We start from the raw sequence: 25,857 nt of genomic DNA on the forward strand, positions 1-25,857 counted from the left end.
ATGCTGATAATTAATTTATTAATGTCCCTGGCATCAAATGTAAAAATAGCCTAAAGATCTCAAATCTATAAATATAAATGTGTGTGTGTGTGTGTTTTAATCTTTTTTTTTTTTTTTTTACAATAAGAAACAGGCCAGAAGTATAGGCCTACACAATCATTTAGTTATGCATTATAAAAACGCAAATATATATACATACATGTATACACACATGTGTTATGGATTTTAAAGCTTTCGAGTTGCTGGAGGTAGCCAAGCCCAAATAAAAGTCTTTACAGATAATGTTAAAAATGGGATTTATAGACATCAAATACATTTATGTAGCTATATAAACTTAGCTATAAAAAAACTATCAATTCAATAGGCCTATTTATTTCTTACCAGAGCTTTAGAAAATTGCGATGACGTAGGGTCTATTATTCTAGGCTAATTTGATTAGTCTTAATCTGACGTTGAAAACCGTTGAAATCAATGGAGTTCCTTGTTCGTCAATATAGAGACGCCTAGGGGCACCTTCGACGTTTCCTCTGTGACTCGGAAGGCACTTGACCTTGCTTCCGTTTTTGACGCCCTAGGAGTGAGAATCACTGTCTATGGTGAGAATGGGTTGTTCAGATCGACTGTTCGGGGCGAGTGCAGGATTCCTCAGTGTAAAACAGCATTCGGCAGCTCAGCTTTCTCAAGTGTGGCCTGTGGCCATCAGACAGTGGAATAAATTGCCAACAGAGCTGACCACATGTGTACATTTAAAAAAAAAATTCACATCGGGCCAAAAAATGGCTTCTTTTAATTTAAAACAAACATGTTTACATAATGTATTGTAATTGATATGTATGTGAGATTGTATTTGTAAATGTTGTGGAATGAATGAAGGGTGTGAGCTTGACCTTTAGTTTAAAGGTTTATGCCAAATATGCATAAACCTTTACTCTATTTATATATAGCCTATGTAAGTGTGAACTCGTGAAATTTAGTAGTTTCCAACCTTTTGACTGACTCTTCATATACTGTAGGATAACTAAAAACTCATTTTGTTTTAATTGTTGTCTTGAAAATGTTTGTACGTTTAATTTTTAATAAAGGGTTTGAGTTTTCATTGCATGTAAAGCTGTTTCCGTTGTGTTCGCAATAGATGCTTGTTTTAGCCTCAAATGCAAAACTGCATCTGACCTGTGAAATCCATTGTGCTGTTGAGTCACAAGAAGGCTTTTTGTGTGATTCTAGTTTATTTACCTTAGAGACAGTTTTCACAACAGACTTTTCCAATGAAACAGTCACAAGAAGAGAAATAGGACTAGCTAGATATTACACGTCAACTATAAATATTTTAACACTTAACTTTTGATAATATACATTTAAATAGACTCACAATCACTTAATGTGCCATAGAAATACAAATTCTGATATACATGCAGTCTCATACTGATTATTATCCTAATTATTAGTCAATATAACTATAATAAACGATACAAATAAAACATTAAGATACAATGTAGTCATTTTTGTTCCCCAATGTTAAGCCTTAGCTCTGCTAAGTAAAACTGACACAAAGATTTTAGTGCTAATTGCCTTACTTGTCTTTTGAAGAGGTGTTGATCTGCTAGGCTTTTAAGCCTTTACTTCCTTATACAGTTCGATCTCAGAACGTCCTCCTGACCTCATACTGTGACCAAGTGCTACCAGTGTCCTCTTTCCCCCATCCCAGACTGTCACTCAAGGCTGAAGGGGCACTTTCGGTATTTTCTGATGGTAGAACTGGCACTAGTTTGGTCGCAGGCTCAGTCAAGAAAGAAGGGGGAGCAAAACTGCCAGACGAGGATTGAAACGAGGAGTGATAATTGACTTCATCCAGTGAATGGAGAGAGTATGACTGTGAAGACGTCATGCGGGAAGATGAGGAGCGGAACTGGGTCGGGCTGGCGGTCTCGGGGTTGACCAGAGAACTGGGTGTAGACAGGGGCATGGGAGCCAGACCATCTCCACACAAACCCTCCACCACCTCGGTCCCCGTGGGCTCCCAAGAGTCCCTCTGCAGTCGACAGAAGCACAAACTCATTACCCTCAAAGGGAAGGTTCACACAACATCTAAATTCTGTCTTCATTTACTCACCCTCAAGTTGTTCTAAACCTGTTCTAAAATAATGTTGGTAACCTAACAGTAGACGGGCCCATCAAATGTTTGGTAACCGACATTCTTCGTAATATCTTCTTTTGTGTTCAGCAGAAAAAATTAATTCATAGCCTACAGGTTTGGAATAACTTGAGGGTGAGTAAATGATGACAGCAGTTACATTTTTGGGCGTACTATCCCTACGTTCTCAAATGTCAAGACATTAAATGTAAAAATTGACCAATACTTGGATGAAATGTATTTTATTTTTTATATTTTTATATTTTTATTTTAAGTTTCATGGGGAAATAAATTCATATATGTAATATATTTAAATATAAAAAAATTACAAATAAAATATAACTATATAAAATTAAAATAAATATTTTTTAAATTATGCAATTGTTTAATCATTTTTTGGTTTCACTTTATTTTGATGGTCTCTTTAACACATTCTGTTGACTATAAGTAACATTGCACCGACACGTCCACTAACTAGACTGTTAGTAAAGTTTTATTCGACTGGTAGGGTTAGAATAAGTTGGCATGTAGTTGCAAAGTCACTTCTAGTCAGTAAAGAGTCTGTTGAGTAGCATCACACTAAAGAGTTTGCAGATATTAAGCAGACAGTCTACTAATACTCTAATGAGAGTCAGCTGACATGTAGTTGCAAAGTTACTTCTAGTCAACAGAATGTTCAAAAGGGACCATCAAAATAAAGTGTTACCATTTTTTTAAAACTCATACTACTTTGAAACAGCAAACATGTTATTTAATTTATTGATTCATTTAAACATTGTCCAATGTAAAAAAACAAAACATATCATATTTATATTTTCCTAAAATCTTGTTTTTCCATTTTTTTAATAATTTTATTATTTAATTTAAATATAATTGAATATAGAGGAGTATAGAAAATCTAATATGAAATCATATTAAAATATTTTTAAATGGTTTATGATTTTAATTTTGTTTTGTTTTCTAAAAACGTGTGCTACTTGGATGAAACAGCCTGCAAACATGTTATATAAAGTATTGATTCATTTGAACTTTGGCCCACATGCCCATAACATTTACATCACTTCAGAAAAATATGCCCTATAATATTAATATTTCCAACACAACACAGCACAGACTTTTCCCCCTTGACTACACTTCACAAACATCTTTCCTGACTGTGCCTTCTTGCTCGATGTGCCAGATCTTACCAGCAAATAATGTGAAGGGTCACTGGAGTAAGGAGGGAGTAAAGAAGACAGTGCAGATGGCGTGAATATTGTACTTCCTCCGCTGGAGAAAGATGTGCTGCGGTAGTCTCCAAAAGACTCCGGGTAGTAGCTGTCTATGAGAGAGGAATACCCAGACACGCATCCGGTGTCGCATGACAGAGACTTTCCCGTTAGCGATGAGGGGTAGACATCAGGAGAAAATGCTTTCGTTGAGGAACAAAACTCTGTGTCTGAAATGTAAGGTCTTCTCATGCCGTAGTAACTTGGGAGCATGTGAGAACCTGAACAGACCACAACAATTTTGATTAATACATGAAAATAATCCATGAAGGATACATTATTGGCAAATGGCATTGCACATTTCTGAATTTAATATGCTTGCAAAGTGTTGGGAGACTCACCAGTCATTTGAACTAATGGACTCGGAGGAGATGAGACACCCTAGAACAGAAGAATGATTCCCATTAATCATCCGTTTTCTGCGATCACCTCGTTTGACTAACGCAATCTAGTATTAATGGGACATGACAAGCTAAAGCACAAAATATTTGCATGCATCCAATTGAACTGCCCCCAAATCTTAGAGAGATTTCTCACTATAATGCATCAAATGATTCAAATCAAAATGAATAAAATATGTTGTATTTCTCCCTTTCCCTTGAAACCTAGTTTTGCAATGGGTAGAGGATGAGACTAGTTAAGGTTCAATTATTCTACTACCAACACAACAGTGGGACCTAAGATTTGTAACATACAATTTTTGTAATTTAATGGTTGAGAGCTATTGGTGAGGCAATGCAGACAGACACACGCTCTTTTTGGTTTGCATACTGCAAGAATAAATGAGCTGATATCAAGGCAGCGCTGGCTGGAGGGCAAACAAATTTTGAGGCTAGCATTTGAATGTCATTTGCTCGTTCCAAGACTTTCCTATGTGAACGACCTACGCCTCAGTGCCTCTTTGAAGGCATGGTATGGAAATGAGGCTGTTGAAGAGTTCCAAGGCTGTGGCACTGCACCTGATCCAGCATCAAGATAAACCACGCTGGAGTGGGTGGAAGCGAGGGGGTTGGTGCTTTGTGGCCGCTTGAGCCAACAAGGAATGAAATAGCTCTACTGTACACGAGTGGGATTCAGTAAAAATGAAGTTCAATACCATGCAAACACCTTTTCTTCTAAAAATTAATTTGAATGTCTCAAAGTGACATCTATCTATTTATCTATCTATCTATCTTTCTATCTATCTATCCATTCTGTAATATCAGCTCTCACTGTAAAAGTTTTGTTATTCTCTTAATGCCACTTGTATTATTTCAACTTTTTTAAAAGCAAAGATTATACAAGAGAAGTATTTTACTATTGTTCATCTTGAACCTCTGGCAAGTGTCTTTATTGTTTTGGTCCTGTGTTTGAACATGACTTCTGTGGGCAGTGTTTGCTGAAGTCTGCAGATGGCTCTTCTACTCTATATAAAAGAGCATAGATACAGAAGTAAGCTTATTATAAAGCAATTTTTGTTCTGCGTGGCCTCGACATGCTCCGAATCACCTGTGCAACCCTCCCCCTGCTCAGCCATTGTATTATGTGTTTGGTCTCAGTCGTGTCCCTGTGGGATCACAATGATTGACACCTATACACTTTTTTATGCTTTGAAAACATAGTTACTTTTCAGCTGTTACATAACATTCAAATGATTAATTACCAGTCTAGACTGAAAGAACCAATAATACATCACACAGGGAAATCTGAAGTCACAACTGTCATGAAACTCATACATGAGAAAATGACACTGATTTTCTCTAATTCTTCCAAGCTAATGGGATTATTTGTTTAGGGAAATGTTGTGGGAAATGTAATATATATATTTAAAAGTATTAATATATATATTATATATAATTGAAATATATATATAGGCCTATACATTAGTGTTAAGAATATTTCATTTTAATACTTATATTTATACATTAAAAAAGTACTACATTTAAATAATCTTAACTTGATATATACTATTAAACATTCTTAACATTACACTATTTTGATTAAATGGCACACACAAACACACACATACAGTAAATCAATTGTATTTTTGTTAATCTTTAGAATACAGTTGTAATCGAAATTATTCAACCCCCATTGCAAATCTGGTTTATTGGAAATATATACATACTTTCAGCTGTTGGCAATGAACAAATCAAAAAGAAATTGAAGTAGCTTAACACAACAAATGTTTCAAGTTCAAATTCAACTGAAATTTCAACTTTTAATGACTTCTGCCATCTCAAAATTATTCAACCCCCTGAATAAAATCCCTTATAACAACACAAATCTGCAAAACAGGTGTTGTCTCAAGCACACATGATGCAACTTATCAAGGGCTTCATTAGTTGCATCAGGTGGGCTTGAGCTAGAACACATTAAATATCTGAACTGGGTAGGTTTGTTGAGTTTGACTGTTTGACTGCATCTTAGAAATATGGTTAAGTCAAAAGAATGGAACAAAATGTTAAGAGAAGATATCTTCGCCCTTCACAAACAAGGAACAGGATACAAAAAGATAGTGAAGGCACTAAATGTTCCTAGAGACACCATTTGAAGCATAGTTCGCAAGTTCAAAGTTAAAGTTGGTTAACAGTGGTTACACTACCTGGACGGGGCAGAAAAAGGAAGCTATCAACGGTTGCAACCAGATTTCTGAGAAAACAGCATTAAAAAAAAACTAGAGTGACTGCAAAAGACCTGCAGCAAGACTTGGTGGCAACAGGCACTAAGGTTTCAGTTTGCACAGTAAGGCGCGTAATAAATGCATGCCACAACTCAAGAACGTACACCACTACTGACCCAAAAGCACAAGAAAAGTCGGCTCAAATTTGCTCAAAATCCTATAAATATGCCAGAGAAGTTTTGGGAATATATTCTGTGGAGCGATAAAACTTTTCAGTCCCATGGATCAGCGGTATATCTGGAGGAGGAAGAATGAAGCATATGCTGAAAAGAACACAGTTGAGCATTGGTGGGGCTCGGTGATGCTGGGGCTGCTTTGCATCCTCTGGAACTGGAAACCTGCAGCGTGTGGAAGGCAAGATGGATTCAGGAAATCCTAGGAGAAAACGCCATGCCGTCAGTGAGGTAGCTGAAGCTGTCAATGGACCTTCCAACAAGACAATGATCCCAAGCAAACCTAAAATTCCACCAAGGCTTGGTTGCAGAAGAAGTCCTGGAAGAGTCTACAGTGGCCATCACATTCACCTGACTTGAACCCCATGGGAAAGCTGTGGTGGGATTTGAAGAAAGCGGTTGCAGCACGCAAACCCAAGAATATTACTGAACGAGGAAGAGGCTAAGATTCCTCAGAAACGCTGTCAGAAGCCGGTGTCTTGTTATACATCTTGTTTGCAGCAGATCATAACAGCAAAAGGGTCTTCTACTAAGTACTAAAGATGCTTGCCATGAAGGGGTTGAATCATTTTGAGACTGCAGAAATCCTTAAAAGTTGCATTTTCAGTTGAATTTGGGGAAACCACTTGAAACATTTGTTGTGTTGAGCTATTTCAATTACTTTTGTTTGATTTGTTAATTGCAAACAGCTGAATGTCTGTAAATGTTGCCAATAAACCTGATTCGCAATGGGGGTTGAATAATTTTAAGAAAGGTTCATTTTATTTTCACAATGCTAATGTTCTTTAAGTATTACATATTATAATTTAATATAAATGTTTGTGCAAAATTCCTTTTTTTTTTTTTACTGTACTATTAGCTCTGAACATTGACGAGACAGAAGTCATTACGCTGCTTATTCAAACAAAAGCGAGCTCAGTGTGCCATACACACGGAGAAAAGCTTTCCCTCTTGTGCAGCCAGATGTCTGCAAGTCTGATTTGAGCTTGTCTAGAGTGACAACAGGCGACTTGTCTGTGGTCTGCAGGAGGAACAATACAGTGGAGCAGGTGTGCGAGTGTTTGACTTTGCATACTACAGCAGCAAAAGGATGATTTACTCCCAAACCTCAGGAGCTCATGACCATCAGCGCTGCTGCTATTGTTTGCCGCTTATGCGCAGGCATTCACTAACGGGCTTTGCTTCATGCCACCCCGTGTGAGAAAAGGACAAGACTCTGAGGGCTTGTATCAGAGGCCGTAGCTCCATCATTAGAATAAAAAAGATAAGCCAATGAGCAAATAAAGTGGCGGGGCACAGAAAATACCAACTGTTTTAAACTGACTGTTTGCATTTATGAAAGAAGAGCAGAGTGGCAGGGTGAATGGAGTGAAAGGAAGCATTGTGAATGACAGGGCGGGGTATATTTCAGTTGAGGGTATTGACCAGGTAAGATTAAGCGGTGTTACCGTGTAGCATGGCCCGCTCGTCTCCCGTGACCTCTTTTCTGCCAGCAGATCTTTCACAGTGTGCTTGACCCGGACTCCCTGATACACTCTTTTTGAGCATTCTGCAAAAAAAAGTGTGTAAAGTACAAGGAAAAGTACTTTCAAATGTGTGCTGATTAACTCTGGATGGCTGATGTTATTCAGTTTATGTACAATATTAATACAAACATACCATAAATGAATGTCTATCAGATCAGACATTTGTGTTATCAGTTGAACACAAATCACAAATACTGCATGCATTGAATATAAAACTGTTGTTATTATACAGACGCTCAGATTTGTTTAATAATTGCACGCTCATTACATCGTTTGCATCATTATTTCTCATTTGCAGCTTAATTTATGACCAGGTACAGTTTCTCTAGTCAGTTTTATGGCGTGCATCTATATAACTGGCATGGAAATTATCTTTGGTTTTGGTCAATGCAAATCGGTCAGTTTACAAACACTAACTCTGTCCTGTTGAAACATCATCAGGGGCCGATTATCATTTTATGTTTATGTCAAATCTGCAATTGTGACTCAAAATGTCAGCCTGATGTGTCTCACTAACCATTTGCACGTAGAGTATCTGTGCAAGTGCCAAGTTATATACCGACATATGAACTAGCGTTTAAAGTTTATTTCCCAAAAAAATGCAAAAAGATGATTCCTGGGAAGCACAGATCCTAGTCAACACAACAGTGTATTTGCAATTTAAAATGTCCCTATAGGAAATTGCATGCAAAAATCATTGTAGCGTTATGTAAAAGACCCCGGCTTCATGAATGAATTTGAGGAGCTCTGAAGTTCTTCTGGTATTTAGGCATTGTTGTGTCTGAAAGATCACATTTTTAAACATGCTTTCAAACAGGCTCAAAGTACACTGAGTCTCGTCTATTATGAAGATTTCTCGTGATTTGGTAATCAGACCGGTTACCATTAGAGTTAAATATTACACGATGCAGTTCAACCATTTCAAGATTAATCTCAGCTTAAAAATTAAACAGCATGACAAAAATTGAGCTCATGCTACATAAAGTTTTTACTTATCAATAACAGGTCAAATTTATACCTTACCAGTTTCCATGATGCAGATACCTCAGCTGTGAGTGGCAGGAAATATACTCGGTCTATCCCAGTGAAACAACTGTGTCTACTCCCAAACTCCAGCTGAATTTGACCATTATACCAAAGACACGAAATCCAACTCCGCTTTAGAGAACTATACTACAGATGCTGATCAGAAGTCAGCTTTTGAAATGACCCTCACACATTTGTTTGCATGCAAATAACTGGCAGGACGTTTTCCAGCATTTGCATCAACTTTCTAGATTAGTGAGAAACGAGCACGAATGACACGCCATCATCATTGGTAATGTCAAGACTAACCTTTGCTGGTTATTAGGGTGTTTTTTCATAGCCATGAAAGTCAAGTATGCATGGTGTGAATCTCGTACACATTTGCTTAGCATTATATCATCATTCAAGTTTTACCGGCAATGTTGTATACTTACAGCACGAACATTATAAAATTAACTAAAACCACTATGGACGAATTCAGATTTATCCTAGATATAGATGGCTTGATGGTTATAGATGTACAATGTAACAGAATTGTGGGCCAAAAATGAACATAAGGTACCTCAGCACTCTCTGGTAAAGCCTTATGTCGACAAACAGTGAATTCAAAGGCCCTGGAGTTTCATGGAAGTTATTTTATTGACTTTTCATGTTGGGTTGTTGGGGCTGTGTAACTGCCAAAACAAGAATTAGTGTCTCCATTTCTTTCTATAAGTGACTTGTGACGTCCAAAATGCACACTTCTTCCTGTTGGATATCAGGATATCCTTCCATCTCTCACGCTAACTTAGTCAGGCTCAAATTGTGAAAGAGCGGTTTGGATGGAGCATGAAAAATCATTTTCAAAGAGGAATTAGCACCTCTAAATCCATTGAAAGTCTTTGGGATGTGCTGGTGGAGACTTTACAAAGTGCATTGTCAATAAAAGATTGACCAAATTGATGCACCTCTTGATGGAAATAACATCATAACATTTATTATCAAGAAATGCATCCATTTTTTAGTCAAAATCTTGTATTGTAGCATAATAACCACAGCAATAATGATCCAGTCACTCTTATAAGTATTTGCCTATTTAAATCCAAACAGCAATTTTTTTGGCCGGGTATATAGTTTCTCTCTACTATAGCTCTAAATTGAAACATGGTATATATACAGGTAGCACACGTTTAAAGTGACTCACGGTTATTTTAGGGGGTTTTTTATGCACTTCAAATTTTTGGAACATGTGAAGTCATAAAGGCTGGCCAGACATAATAAATATCGATATGATATCAGCCACATAAATTTCACACCATTTATCTGGCGCCACATAAACTTGGCAATCACACAGATAATCTAGTGCAAATTATAGGGTTATAGGGAATCATATCAGCTGACAAGTCAACAATCTTTGTGACATCAATTGTGCTTAAATAAGTGGCAACCACTGAACTGAACATGAAAACCCAGTAAAAACTCTTAAAATAAAAGACAATTGAGTAATTACTGAGGGTACATCGGAGGAAAATATGCTTTTCTGTGGACAATCACTCAAAAGATTTCAACAAATCACTTACAACAATTGTACTGGCAGTAGGGCATCAAACTGCAATATTACTCTTACTAATTGACGTGCATGAAATTACATCAAGTTAGTCACAGCGAATAACGTGAAATGTCACAATGTACGGCAGTTTTTGACTAACAATACAGGACTTTTTTATGACTTGCTGTTAAATATAGAAAAAATGCAAATCTGACTCTGCCAGACTGTGAGAGACTTCCAATGAAAGTCCACAGGTCAATTACTTTTGGATACTGGGATAGATTTGGTCTTTTAAGAATTTGACTGCCAGGGACAGAAATTTGCTCACTAGCTGAGGGATCCTGACTTTTTTCGCTATTTACTTTTTATTTAAAAAAAAAAAAAAAACATGAAATTATCTTCATGGAACAAAACACTTTATGGAGACAATGTTTTATAAGGAAATGCAGTGTTTTGAACTTTCTTTCTCTTTTCTTTTTTAATGATAGCCTAATTCTAATAATCTGGTGGGTTATCTGACTGAAAGATTTGTAACCGTAATACATATAACTTAATATAAATATATATATATATACATATAACTTAAATATTAAAAAAACTGTCAAAAATCCATAAGCAAATGCTCTTAGTATGTTTACTAGTTTTGGAATGTGAACTATCTGCGAATTATAATCATGCAAAGCAAAGCAAATCTCTATCTTTAGTTTTGCAATAGCAACATGTGAGTGATTTGATTCAAAGAGATAAAAAAATCACAATTCAACAGATGTTGTCATACCTTTAAAAATCTGTCAATGTGTGCTATATATGTAAATACTGGACACATGAACTTCACTTGCACACAACCAACTTCTGTGATTAAATTTTTGATCAATACTGTCCTCTAGTGGGCAATGATAGAAACTACGTTTCAAAACGTTTCTCACTTTTAACTCTTGAATGAAAAAGGTACCACTGTGTGTGTGCAGTGGAGATTTATTTACATAAAATAATACATAAAATTTATTTCATTTAAAATAAAGTTGAAAATATATAATGGGTTTATTTTTAAGCTGAACAACGAATTTTTTAATGAGAACAGACAAAAGCACACTATTTTCACTGCTATCTTAAGATAGAGCTGTACGGTTCTGGATAAATTGAGAATCACTATATTTATTTATTTATTTATTTATTTATTTATTTATTTATCACGATTCTCCCACGATTCGGAACAACAACTAAACAAAATAACCTAAATGTACAAGAGGTTCTGACAAAATGTTAATTGCTGCAGTCTAAGTAAAATGTTCAATAGCCTAATCTGAATTATTTTAAAAACTTGGTTTGAATGAATGATTCAATGACTCATAAATACACTTTCATTACTGAATTAATCAGCGTTTATTAACGAACGAATGTACGAGTGAACGAATCTCTTGAAGAAAGATTAAATTACAAACAGGCCCACATTTTTTTAACAGTCACTTGTCGCCACCTGGTGGCGTAAATATGTAATCAATCCAATCGTTATTTGAAGCACCCTGTTACTTTCAAAAAGATTTACTACCATGGACGTTTATATCCGAATTATAAACTTATACCAGTACTTCTGTGATAATAATATGCATATATGTGTAAGACAGAAATAATAATACTGTGGTTGAAATGACTGTTTGTGAAGCTGTTTCATACCTAGCTCTAGCTATCTGTATGAAAAGTGCTCTCTCTGGCTCAGCGGCAGGGCGAAGATTTGAATGTTCCGGTGTGATTTTGTCAAAGGTTTAAAAGACGTCATTTAGGAATGAGATCGCGATGTTTAAAAATTACCCGGGCTATAATCTTTAGCGTTTTTGCTTCAAAAGCTAAACATTGCTTTCATTTATCATCTTCCTTTTAATTTGTATTAGCCTATTAGGCCTATTATTTGGTTTATTTGCCTACTCACCGGCGTTGACATGGCATTGACACCATTATATGAGAACCGAACTGAGCTGGCCGATGACTTCACGGTTTTCAGAGCTCCTGAAGCCTATAAATAAATAAACTAAATTAATAACTTGTTTACATCCGAAATTAATTATATTTACATTTATATACACTAGTATTTTCTTCTAGATCTGCTGTACAGCCGAAACAAACTTTGTTGCATTATTTTTCTGTTATCGCTGTAAAGCTGAAACCATCCGTATTGTAGGCCTAAAAGCGCTATATATGCCTAATATAAATAAAGGTGAATTGACTTGAATAGGCCTATATTTTAAATTTTAATATATTCCTGTGACGGCAAAGCTGAAAAAAACAAAAAAAAAACTTAATTATTCGACTTTTGACCTATGTTTAAAAGGGCCATATAGGGCAATCTTTAGGCAATTTTTTTTTATATATATAAAAGGAGACACAGGCTCATCTCATTATGGATGTGTAATGATAAATGTGTTTTTGATGAAGTTTGTGGTTATACATCTCATTAAACAATTTGTTTGATCTGTAGATTGCAGGGAAATGATCTGGAATCATTTATTCGCTCTGTCACCCTGAGCAGTGGCTTGTCTTATCACAGGAACATTCTCTTGGCTCACTCAAAGGAATTTTCCAGCACTCTGCATGCGTAGAGCCTTGCAGTAATAGCCTTCAGGGTGCGTTTAGATCTTATAGCCTACTGCATATATCTCGAGTTATATTTGCACTAATTATTTTTTCAATCAAGTGGTTATATAGTTCCTCTTTAATGACTTAATAGTTCCAGTAATGAAAAGTAGGTTCTAATAAAAATAAAATAATATAAAAATAATAATAATCATGTGTAGCCTGTGCATTGTATCAAGAGAGGAACTTGCTACATTGTGAAAATTGCGTGTTTTATGATGTTGCTATATGTACCTGTAAATGTTGTGGCTCAAACATGTCTAGAGGCTGTTAGCGTATCAATTCAGCAATATAACAAGAACAAGGGTGCTGTTGTTCAGATTCAGAATGTCAAAAACCGCTGTGGGCTATAGGCGCCACGCCACAGCAGGTAAACAAAAACAGCACGATTTGCGAGTGGGCCTACAACATTAGTCTACCATTCGTTTTAGACAGAGTAGGCCTTGGCTAGGCCTATTGTCTATTTTGTTTCGCCAATGAAAATCGTTAACTAAACCCTGAAACAACTTTTTTAGTTAATGATCTGTAAGCTTTATTAGTGCTGTTCATTGATTCGAGTAAACGTTTTGACATTTGGATATAAAGTGTTTTAATTCTACAATATATAAAGCATCTGAGTGCTGCCCTCTTCAGGTTGAACAGTGGTTACTGCAGTTGAATTTTTGGTGCCGTGTGACGTATGATGGCTCTGCCAACGGCTCACTTAACCAGCATGAGCTCGCGCTGCAGAGGGGGGAGATTCTTTGCTTTGTGAGAATGTTAATAACTAATATTATTTATAAACATTTTAAAATCTCCAAAATGACTAAATATAAGACTGTAATTGTAAACGATAACACCATTTATTTATTGTTTTGCCCTCGGGTTCGTCCTTCCCTGTCTCTGCTGGGCTCATTTTCCCAGCGTTTTTCAAATAGGCTATTGCCAGTGGGTGGAGTTAGGCTCTGACCAGGGGTTTAGTTAGTTACGCTTCTCCGAGACTGCTGTCTCGTTCCTGAATGAATCAGTGTTTTCGGTTGAATGAGTGCATGATACTTGGCATAAAGATGTAACGTACAGAAAAAGTCACTGACAAAAAATGTACGGTCTGTCTGAAACACATAGGCCTATGTTCCAAAACCTGTATGAATTTCTTTCGTGTGCTGAACACAACAGAAGATATTTGAGAAATTCAAACAAGTTTGGAGCAACCTGAGGGTGAGTAAATGATGACAGAATTTTCATTCAACAATCCCTTTAATTAGCCTGCTCTCCACAAACAGGTTTTCCCATAAAAGGCGTGTGTGTGTGTGCGTGTGTGTGTGTGCGTGTGCGTGTGTGTGTGTGTGTGTGTGTGTGTGTGTGTGTGAGAGAGAGAGAGAGACTTCAGTCTTCAATTAAGGGCCACTGGGATTAAGGCCCACTGTGTGTTTGCTCTATGAAGATTTTGATTTTAAAACATATTGGAAATGTCTAAAAATGTTTACATTATCAGTCAAATTACAGTTTTGTTTCACATGATAGAACAGGTTTTCAACTTTTCCACTACTACTAGCTTTCCATATAACTTATTTCCAGCCCTTCTCACAGAAGCCTAAAGTAACAGTAGGATCATGTCTCTCGGTTTGATTAAGACCAATACTTACAGTAAGTCCTGCAGGGGGCATGACCTGAACATAGACTGTTATCCATGACCATTTATTAGGCTTAGTTTGGATTTGGATAGATTTTGGAAAATAAAGCAAAACTATTTAAAAAACATATTCAATTATGCGATTTGATAAGCTAGCCATTTTTGACTGAAGAATAACGCATCTAACCTTTGCTGTATGTGGTGTGAAACATATGTGATACAAATATATGTTGATTTTTCTTACATCTAATATTTTTTTTCCTGAACTATCAACTTGCACAACACTTAATTGAATGGCAGTTGTACGGTTTAGTCCAAAAATCTGGACATGTCTGTCTATAACATTAATTTTTCTCTTTTGTTTTAAACCCAACACCCATCAAATGTTTATTTTTCACTTTGTCCTCTTTTTGTTTTGATCGAACCAACAGAAGTCTGTTTTTAAGGGATACGTTATAACTTAAGCATGATGGATGTGAGGCTCATGGTGTTTCTTGCTCGTTATTCCAGTGAATTATATGCAATTGCTCGCAGCCTTCAGGAGATGATGTGCTGCATATGTGCGGCACGTGTTGGATTAAATAATGGCTACTGGAAAATGTCACAGGTGTCGCATGGGGTTTTTACTGGTATCATGTCAGGTTGGGTTTTCCATTGCTCCACATCACTGCAGTGGAATAAATCTGCTTGAAAGTGCACACATGTTCAGTCATTGTTTCATTGCATTTTTTTGTTGGTGAATTCAGTGTGCATTTACCATGCGGCTGATCAAATATATGACATTTTAATCCAGAGTGAAATTTGAAAGATGAAAAAGAACTTCCTATAAGTAGCTACATGTCCATTATGCAATATCTCAACAATCCCCAGTATTAGTTTCTTGCACATCATCAGCCATGTGTAAAATTAGAGTTAAAGTAGGGCTGTGCAGTTTCGGGAATTTCTTAGATGTATTCTCGCTTTTTGCTCGCAGGTTTCTCTATAGAGCTCCCCCTACAGCTTCGGAATAGATATTTGACAACACTGTCGTAAAAACTTGTTGGCGCCTCTCAGATACCAGAGGCTAGTAGATCAACGACATCAAAGCTGATGGAACATTCTTTAAAGGTACACTGTGTAGTTTAAGTATTTTATAGCTAAAATCAATGTCTTTATTCATAAACATGTCCTCAATGGTGTACAATTACCTCTCCCAATGATCCGACTTATTCTCGTATGCGAAGAATTTCTTATCTTTATTTACATGGGACAGGTAACTCCACGGAGGCTTCCATGTCGTTCCACCATCTTGAAAAACTATAATACCTGAGAGGGACAAAAAGCACTAGGCTATACCTCAACGCGTTTCCACAACGCGTTTTCGTTCAGAGCCAGCGTAACGTGACTGAAACCAGCAGAAACTGAAAGAGAGAGGCGTAATGCGTGTCACTGCCCGGGTAAATTTGAAAAGCAGCACTGCACGGTACTTAATAATTCAGGATCATAGATATGCCGAGCCACAGGAGACATGCCAAAATTTAATATAAAAGGAAACGTGACGGGCAAATTCAAAACGAGGGTAAAAAACGGGATAGCTTTACCCATGTGGAAAGAGCTAATGAAGGAGAAAGACTTTGAAAGGGACGCTGAAGTTGCCTGCTTTCTGCTCGACAGATAAGTCAATGTTACGGTCTAAATTACAAGCTTTTTTTTCATTGCTTGGTTGTGTAATTCATTATATAGGCAGCATAACAGTAGAACATGTAACAGTTAAACTCGCCGAAGGGCTATTGTTGTCATAGCTTCTTGGTACATACTGTAACGGCTACCGTAGTTGCAAAACGCATTTGAAAAAGCGAGGCGCTAGAGCACTATTCGTTTGAATGCAAAATACAATTTCACCGCTAGATGGTAGAGATTCCTACACAATGTATCTTCAAAATGTCTTCTTCATACGGGTTCGAACAGCGTGAGGGAGCGCATTAATGACATAATTATAGCAGATTTTTTTCCCGTAAAGCAATTCGTTACATCGCGAGAGATGATTTCACTAGATACTTCCTGACGATGCGGCCGTTTAATTACTTTAAGTTACGAGGGTGGTTTTTCCACTCACAGGCGATAGGGAGGTGCGAGACGACCACCATTCAACCCGAAAAAAAAGTAATATAACCATTCCAATGACTCCGAAGCTGTTCAGTTAAGGTAAAAAACCTGCATAGTTCAAAATGAATGTGAATGAAGATTCAGGTCATTGTGATGCTTGCGGAACATTATTATTTTTTTTAATCATCAAAATATATATTGAACTGTCATAGGCGACCATTTGGAATGCAACATTTTGGTTTTATCTTTACTTGCACTAGAGATTAAAAAAATCCTTAGCATTCCAAACTCATATCATAAATATGAGTAAATGAAAAAATGTAATGTAAATGTAAAATATTCAATATATTTGTGTACGGATGTAGGTTTTAGAATATTTCAGAATGAGCAGGAATCTTTCATTACAAAGTTTATTGCGTAAATCATGACCGTGCAACATTTCAAAATAAAACAATAAAAAGTTGTGAAATTAATTACAAATGGAATTTTAGCAATCGAAAAACAATAAAGGTACTAGGAGTGTTTTAAACTGCATGAACTGTGAGAGAATGTCTTTATTAGAAACATTTTTAATATCAAATTACTCTATAATGTGTTTTAATACACACGTTTTCAATTAGAGCTGCTAAATAAGAGGGATCAGGAAAACAGCAGTTTTATGCCTTTATTTCATTTGTGTGTTGTTCACATGGCACCAAGAACATATGTTATTGGACATATTTTATTGAAGCAAATGTGAAGCATATTATTGCTATCCACCGTTAAATAGGGTAAAAATTCATTAATGTCTTTGTTATAAGTCTCTTATGTTTTAAAATAATGAACATATCCAAGATATGTGAATGTTTTGTGCATAAAGAGCGGAACTAAGCCTGAGGTAACCTTTTGGTAGTTGTTTAAATAGAACACAGTCGTCAAAATGTAATGCGGGTAAAAAGAAAAACACAAACACAGAAAATCTGTAACTACTCAAGGGAAAATAAATACCAGGAGAAGAGCAAATAATTAAAACCTGATCAAAGCCTGACATTTCCCTTTTGTCTCAGGTTCAAATTCTGGGGGAAAAAAGAAGAAAAACAACTGGAAATCACCATGCTAATCACTGCAATTTACTGTAGAAAATGTATGTAAATATATAAACTTAAACTGTTAAGTTTAAAAGCCTGGTCACATACACATATAGTGCACTAGGCTACCTAAAAAACAAACAAACCAAAAACAAAACGTGAGGATGCATGTGAAAGAGTACAATTCAAATAAGGGGTTTAGAAGAATAATTCTCATTAATGGAATTTAATAAAGTAATGACTTTGTCAACACAGGAAGGAGCTGAGCTTATAAACCATTTTTATTGTGTGATCATAAAAGAGAAAGTAAAGCCAAAATCATCATCAGGATTTTCCAGAAGTCGGTGCAAAAAGAATTATTTAATAGGATTTTTGCAAAAGCTGAGTATTATTCTTAAAGTGTTTAGTAAATCTTTCCTTCTGGCAGATTTAGAATAGCATAATGTCTGAAAAGTTGTACATACAGGTTCAGAGCTGTGAAAAATGACACAGACAATAATTAGATGTGTGTGTGTGGGGGGGGTCCAAAAATATGTGAATTGTACAGAATATGTAATGGAAATTTGACACTGTCTCTTTAAGACACACATGGACAGTGTTGTAAATCATAAAGACTGTTGCTCAATGAGAAAGCCACACTTACAGATAACAACAGCTTGAAATTTAATTAAACGTATTGAGCTGTTAAAGTTTTTGCCACAAGGTTTGCAGAAGTCATTCCAAACTATTTTTTCCACCAAAAGACTAATCTGGCCACAAAGACGGTGGTTAACTTTACTGAGGCCAGCACATCTTTAAAGAGTCATATCATCTGCACAAGTATAAACAGGATATAAACAATTGTTGATTTATAATCTGTTAAATACATATTACATGCATGATGCAGTCCACAATATTTTGATGCAAGACATTTTAGGTGCTTGAATTGTTCTATGAAAACAAATTTATTCTGTAATTTACCCACTTTTTGGATCTCAGATTTGGGTATAAGAAATAATATTGCATTTACCTGAAATATACTGATTAGCTAGAGAATTTTAAATGCTGCATATTAAAATGCTCCTTTGATATTGAACTTGTGACACAAATTTGCTGTGGCATGTGGAGAGGTCCTCTGATTCAATTGATTTTCCATACTCCCTTTTCCTTGGATTAACCAGAGTTATAATGGGAAACTCAACGCTCTTACCTTTCATCAGCATCGGCCTGCCTGCCAGCATTGGCTGATGGTAAGCCATCTTCACTGTCTCCCTCCTGAACTGAAGCCATGATGCAATATTTCCACAATTAACGTCATACTTGCACATAACATCATAATTTTCAGAGGGTAAAATGCTTTATAAAAAAAACTGTTATTATCTCATGTGCACTTCTATGATTTAATGAAGATGTTCATCCTAGAGGATGATGTCTGTATGATTATGCTCAGTGTTGGGGAAAGTTACTGTTGATGCGTTACTCCCTAAAAAAGTAACTATTCTGTCACTTTTTAGGGAAAGTAATGTGTTAGGCCTACGTTACTTTTTCTCAGCTGGGCTGGGCTTGCTTGTATGTTTTTTAATCACAAAGATATTTTTTTTTGTCAAATGTAAAAGCCCTTTCACAACAAAAGTGAAATAAATAAAAAGCATCAGGCACAAGGAAATACAAACTCACGCCTGTACAGTAGAGGGCGCAACCCAAACATACCTTTCAGCTGTGCAGCCATTCTGGACTGCAGAAGAATAGGACGCAGGAGAAGAAAGATAAAGTCCCCCTGTGGTAAAAAATCAAGTTTTTAATGCTGTTTATGTTATTGTGGTGTTTTTAATATGCTTTAAGACAAACCATGTGGAAATTCATGTCAACACCATTGCTGAGTGTTTTCTCTTTAAAACGGCAGTGATCAAAAGACGGTCTTAAAACGCGGTTTGAAATCGCTGGTGTTTCTGACGTCACAAACTACGTTGTATCCAATCACGTCAAAGTGCCGGCGGGCTTTATCATATCATTAACTAGCCTATGCTGAAGCAGGGGAGTCTCAAGAGAAGCCTGGTTAGTGGTTATCCCGGTATATTTTTCTGTTGATGTGAAAAATCGGGTAGTTTTGCAATATAGTCGGTGTACGATGTGTATTACGATGTTGTGATGAACTATATGCTTTTCTCCACTGATGTTTTGACGTTTCTGATGATTTTTAGAAGGCAGCTGCCTGACTCAGAGATGGCGAATGGTTTGTGGGACATTAGCAACACATTATTAGGCTAGCTGATAACATAATAGTCAAGCAAAGGGAATCATATTAATTACCGTTATGTGTCCGACGTTGTAAAGAGTGATACCATTGTGGAGCGTTTACTTCAGCCCGCCTAAAAAATGTGTGATTAACTACACTGATCATGATTGATTCAGTGAGTCCTCTTTCATACATATATGAAACGGCAGAGCGCACGTCAGAAACGGAGGTGTGTTCATCTGAGCCTCATTGGTCTGTCACTGCGTCTCAATGTCAGAATATTTGAGATGACCAATCAATTCAAAGTAGGCGGGTTATGTAGCCTACAGCAAGCTGTCTAAAATTTGTCTAATTTCGCAATTTTTCTTATTGAAAATAGGACTGTAACATGATTCATGTAACGTTAATTCATTGTGAGGGGACAATAAACATTAGCAAAGCCGTTTTCATCATATTAGGCACAAGACTAGGCTGAATGTGTTGAGAATTAATATAATACAATTTGTAGCCTTCAGTAAATTAAAAAAGCTCAGCTTTAGGAGGGGAAGAGACAGGGCAGGATAAGGAACCTGAGAGAGAAAGAAAGAATAATGGAGATGAGGAGAGAGCAGGTATTGACAAAATAATCTAAGGCCCACTCACTGACGTTTCTTTAAATAAAAATGGTCATTTATTATATAGATCAGTGATCGTTTCCCATTGCGCTCTTGATCAGCGCAGTCAGTGGAGAGCAACTGCACTCGACTGCAGAACCCGACACGTGTACCTTGTGATCGCGAGAGTGTTTTGACATCAGCGTGACATCAGAGCCAGGCGAACCGCACTCGGACAGATTTATAACCGGCATACATCTCGCGGTGATCACCGGTGGTCGGTTCTGCGCAGATTTTGCTATCTCAAACAAGCCTATTCTCTGAACTGGTGTGAGTGGAAGTGGGGCTAATTAGCATATTCATGTCTCCGCGTATATTAAAGGCTCATGAAACCCCCAAACACATTTTTTGATTTGATTTCACTTTTCTAATGATTTCACTTTTCTAACTTTAGTTAGTGTGAAATGTTGCTGTTTGAGCATAAACAACATCTGCAAAGTTACAACGCTCAAAGTTCGAAGCAAAGGAAGATATTTGCTTAGAAAAGGACTAACGTTACAACAAACAGCTGGTAGGGACTACATGACATTCCTCCGGGGTTAGTGTAGTGACATCAGCAAGCCTAAAATGTACATAAAGCCCGCCCCCGGGAACACGAAGTCCATGTTGAGAAGAGGAAAAGTTGTTGTATACGAGTACATTTGTGAGTCAGCTCAAACTTTAGCATCCAGCTTTTCACATTCAATATAAAGTCACTCTGTGTGCATCACACAACAGTTCCTATATGAGCGATTTATAGATTACCATGACAGAATATCCTAATTGAAGATTGTTAAGTCCACATAAGCAACATAAATTCATCAACTAAAGGCGGGCGTACACGGTGCGATTTTTTGCTGTTTTACGAGCTCGCAGATCATTTTTTCACTCGGGAGAAATCGAGTGCAAATCGGTGATGCTCGCATGGTCGCGGCTCGCAGCGTGTGAGAGGAATTACGAGCCGAGCCGAGCACGTTATGAGCACCTCCCCGACCTCCCGATCATTTTTAAACATGTTTAAAAAATTCGGGGAGTCGGCCCGATTTTCACCAGCGTATAGGCTGTCCCCTATTGCCAAATCATACACAACCGCCTCACAGGCTAGATCGATGGGGCTATACCTCAGTGGCAGCAACCACACAGCGTGCGCATAGGCTACACTGTCACACACACACACACACACACACACACACACACACACACTCTCTCTCTCTCTCTCTCTCATGTTTTTATGTTGAACGGAATGGCTACTGTTACAGTATCTGCATTTGCACACACATTTCTGTCATTTTTCTATCTGAAGCTATTGCCTGAAACATTGAAAGCTCTCACAGAGACTGTGTTTAACCGCCAGCTCGGGATAAAATTCGTGCAGGAGGACAGTCGTGCCGTGTACCAGCTGCTTTGACGCGATTATCAGTTTAACTGACTCGTAACGTGTGCAATATCTCACGACCTCCCGAGTGTCCGAACTCGCACCGTGTACGCCCGCCTTAACCTTTCAGAGAAGTCCAGTTCCATTCTACATGTTGTCACCGTGACCTTCTTGAGTCTCTCCATCTTTGTCTGACTGACAAACATTTGATAAACAGCTGCTAACACACGCGAGCTTTTGAAACCCCGCCTCCTGTGCAGCTCATTTGCATTTAAAGGGCCAGACACAACACGGTGCGTTTTTGCAAATCCTTAAAAAGTGACAACTTTAACATGTTTTATAAAAAATATCTGTGAGGTATTTTGTGCTAAAACTTCACACACACACTCACGGGGACATCAGAGATTTATTTTACATCTTGTGAAAATGGCATTTTACCACCCCTTTAACATTTAGCTAATTATTGCAGGGTTGTGTAATATTCAGAGTTTGCATTTCACTTTTTTTATTAATTTTGAAGAATTCTGAATCTGTTTTTGTTCAAGTGAGATGAGTGAATGCATGTTCACCAGAGCTACAATATCATGTTAGTTTACACAGCGCACACAACACCTCTGCACTTCCTCACGATTTCTCTCAACATGGAGACAGGAGAGCTCTCATTCAATAAATGGGAAAGCATAGTAACTTGCATTACTTATTTGAAAAAGTAACTCAGATATTTTGTTGTAAATTTAAAAGTAATGCATTACTTTACTATTTACTTTTTAAAGTAATCTGATTACGTAACTCACTATACTTGTAATGTGTTAACCCCAACGCTGATTTATATATATATATATAGTGTCTCTTAGAAGAGAGACACAACAGTTGTGTGCTGGGTCTGAGCTTAATTAAAAAAAAAAAAGTCATTCATTCATCAATCTGAGCTATGCTATAATCTTTTCTTTTATTTCATTTCATTTCAGACTGCCCGGAGCTGTCATTAGCCCACACTACCTGTACCCATCTTCATTGACAGCCATTCAATAATAATTTGTTTTTTTGAATCAGAATTTAAAAGATATAAATATGATAAAAAATATAAATAAATATATATTATAGATTTTTGGAGGACTCTTAAAAACAACAAATGACATTTTTCACTGTCTGCTGCCTTTGCCATCAGCTCAGCATAGTTGCTAGTGAAGGGTTGCCGTTAGACAATCAGCATTGTTATGATGTAATTTTCCTGCAGCCCTGGAGTCATTAATCACTTGACATTTATAGTTTAGGTGATTGGCTCCTGGCAACAGAACTGAATGCTCATAGGCCGCCATGAGGAAATATGGCAGATTTCAAATAAACCACTACTCAAGAAAGTGCCACTGAGATGAATGAGAGTGCAAATAGTTTTCTAATCCTCACTGAATAGCAAATATATGTATATTTATTTATTTATTTTTTACCTAGCACTTGACAGTGGAAAGATTTATATATGTGTATGCATTTTGCAATGCATTAGCTCACTGTGTTGTTTAGAAACAAATAAGGGTGTGTTTAAAGTCTTTATGCTCAAGGGTCTACATGAAAATAGCAATTAGTTGATGTGAGAATAGGAATTTTCTGAGCTCATAACACAAATCTGTCACCATTGAGCCCTTGAGCAAAGCACATACTTTAAAGTCCCTGTAAAGTCAAAATTAAGTATGTGTTCTGAGTATGTGTCACACCGCAGGATAATGTGTTATTAGCCACCCAGTCAAATTTGAATGATAAAAAGGCAAGCAAGGCGCATATCAATTCTCAAACAAGCCCAGTGACTCGCGATTGAGCGTCGAACTGATGCGAATTGCTCTATTGTTATTGGAGGGGCCAACGTCATTGGCTCCAGTGCGTCATCGAGCCAATGTTATGCCACCGTTTTAGCCCTGCCCAAAAAATCCGGAACACAGCAACGGTGAAAAACTGTTTAACGGTCTAACTCCACAATTCAGTACTTCACGGTTCAGTCTTTAATGTGTTTTAGCAATACATTTCTAACATTTATAAAGTGTTTAGAATTTTTTTTTTTTTTTTTAGAATTGTCTTTAGATGGACTATACTTTAAGCAGAGTAACTCATTTTGATTGACAAGTGCTTGGTAAACAACAAATAACCAATAATCACATAAGAATGTTAAAACAGCTTGTAACAGCTGTAATTAAAAATAAACATTTTATGAAAACAAGCACCCAGAGAATGATAATTGCATGATTATATATAACAATAGGTGAAAAGTAATGTAATTTCCACTGGCTCAGCAAAGACACAAATTTGTCGCCTGGTTTCCTGAAAATTTCAACTGGTTAATTTTCTGAACTATGTGAGCTTTACTAAGTTGGGCACGGAATCTGGATAATTTAATTTGGATAAAAAAGTGCTGGCTTAATAGTAACTGCATATTAGAACATTGTGTGTTGCTGTAATTTAGCACACATATTTCTGCTTTGTGTTTCTGGGTGGAGTTGTTGAAAGTTTGGTTCCACATCCTTAAGGTGGATTTGCACAACATACTAATATGCAGCCTGTTATGCGGCACTTTATGAGAACATGATGTCTGGTGAAGTAGGTAAGCAATTAACAGTTCACAAAAAACGTTTGTTACACTATCATGTTGGCATAAAAGTGTTCAGCAACCAGCCCATATAAAAGTATAGACTTTTAGTATATACTATGAATATACAAATTAAACAGACAGTACTGCAGCGCTTCACAATGTTAATAGTTGAGTTTGACAATATGTGAAACTATTAGAGATTACACTTCATTTTAAAAGTGCAGTTCTGTTCATTTTATCAGTGAAATGGTGGGCTAGACAGAAGAAGATATAGTGCGAATTTATGTAACAATTGTAGCAGATGCATCTCATTCAGAGCCAAACTCATGCAAACCCTTTGCTAAGAGATAGAGAGCAGCTGCCTCTCGGACATGTGCTTTCTCAGAGGAATAGGATTTTCCATCAAACAAACATTCTCTCAAAGGGGCCCTCTTTTAGGAAAGAATACCTCTTCAAAATTAGGGAAAAAACTCTGAGGCTATGTTGGCCCAATAAACTCCAATCTGATTAAGGCAGAGACCGAAGTTTGGAGTTGTTGTTACTATTTGAATGCCATGCCAAAATATGTTTCTTGCAATTCCAAGCCGCACATCAGGGCCACAGTGTGTTAGTAGACCATCAGGTTTATTTGGCAGTGATGGGTTTCAGAGGCATTTTTAGCAGTCATGATTTTAATTTTTATTTAAATGACACAGTTGAGACAAAATAGCCTGTTGATTGCTGAAAGTCTGTAAGGAGTTTAAGACCAATGTTTCTAACCTTTCCTGGCTCAGTTTACCCTTTCTTAGAAATCCATATTAGCACAATCAGTTGTCTTAAGGATCTGTCTGTGATAACTATTCTTCAAGGCTTTGTGTGGTGGAGAGGTGTCTGAAACACTCCAGCTAATCGCTGGCGGACCTCAGGGTTCGGTGCTTAGCCCTCTCCTTTTCTCGTTCTGTAACATCTTTGTGCCCTGTAATAAAGTCTCATGACTTTTCCTATGACTGATGTGCAGATGATACACAGTCATTCCAGTCCAACAACTCAGCATATATCTCAATGACTTTATGACATTTTGTACTGGATGAAGGAATGCCACCTCTATCTCATCCTTACTGAGGTCAACAACACTACAGCTAGCCAGGAATCTTGTTATCGTATTTGACATCCAGCTGAACTTTACAAAATGCAACTTAGCATGCATATCCATGCTTCACATAAGGAAAATTAGAGCCTTCTTATCTCATTATGCTGGTCCATGCACTTTGGTAGCCATTCACATTAAATTTAAATATCTGTTGGTTTATGTTTTGCACTAACCCTTCCGGTCTAGCTTTAATTAAATTCATTAATCCAAAAAGATGATTTT

The 25,857-nt window shown here is 36.9% G+C and overlaps 1 protein-coding gene across 2 annotated transcripts; it reads right to left on the reverse strand.

Moving 5' to 3' along the window:
- Positions 1-119: 119 nt before the first annotated feature.
- On the reverse strand, positions 120-22,163 carry pou2af2 (POU class 2 homeobox associating factor 2). Of its 2 annotated transcripts, XM_079610278.1 has the most exons (7): positions 22,052-22,163; positions 19,396-19,462; positions 18,896-18,965; positions 7,683-7,783; positions 3,741-3,780; positions 3,319-3,620; positions 899-2,029 (listed from the first exon to the last, which is right to left on the reverse strand). In XM_079610278.1, exons 3-7 carry the CDS (start codon positions 18,942-18,944, stop codon positions 1,640-1,642), a joined length of 882 nt encoding a protein of 293 aa, XP_079466404.1. In that variant the 5' UTR covers positions 18,945-18,965; positions 19,396-19,462; positions 22,052-22,163; the 3' UTR covers positions 899-1,639. The 2 variants fall into 2 exon arrangements, with proteins under 2 accessions (XP_079466405.1, XP_079466404.1); XM_079610279.1 differs by lacking the exons at positions 18,896-18,965; positions 19,396-19,462; positions 22,052-22,163 and adding an exon at positions 8,784-8,972 and having other exon boundaries at positions 120-2,029.
- Between the last annotated feature and the right edge of the window lie 3,694 nt (positions 22,164-25,857).

Source organism: Phoxinus phoxinus, assembly GCF_949152265.1.
Source record: "Phoxinus phoxinus genome assembly, chromosome: 4".
Lineage (NCBI taxonomy): Eukaryota > Metazoa > Chordata > Actinopteri > Cypriniformes > Leuciscidae > Phoxinus > Phoxinus phoxinus.

Coding starts and splice junctions, on each gene's coding strand:
- pou2af2 (XM_079610278.1), bottom strand. CDS start 18,944: ATGGCTTACCATCAGCCAATGCTGGCAGGCAGGCCGATGCTGATGAAA. Junction 3,781..7,682: donor CGAGCGGGCCATGCTACACG/GTAACACCGCTT, acceptor CTTCTGTTCTAG/GGTGTCTCATCTCCTCCGAG. Junction 3,621..3,740: donor TCCATTAGTTCAAATGACTG/GTGAGTCTCCCA, acceptor TGGTCTGTTCAG/GTTCTCACATGCTCCCAAGT.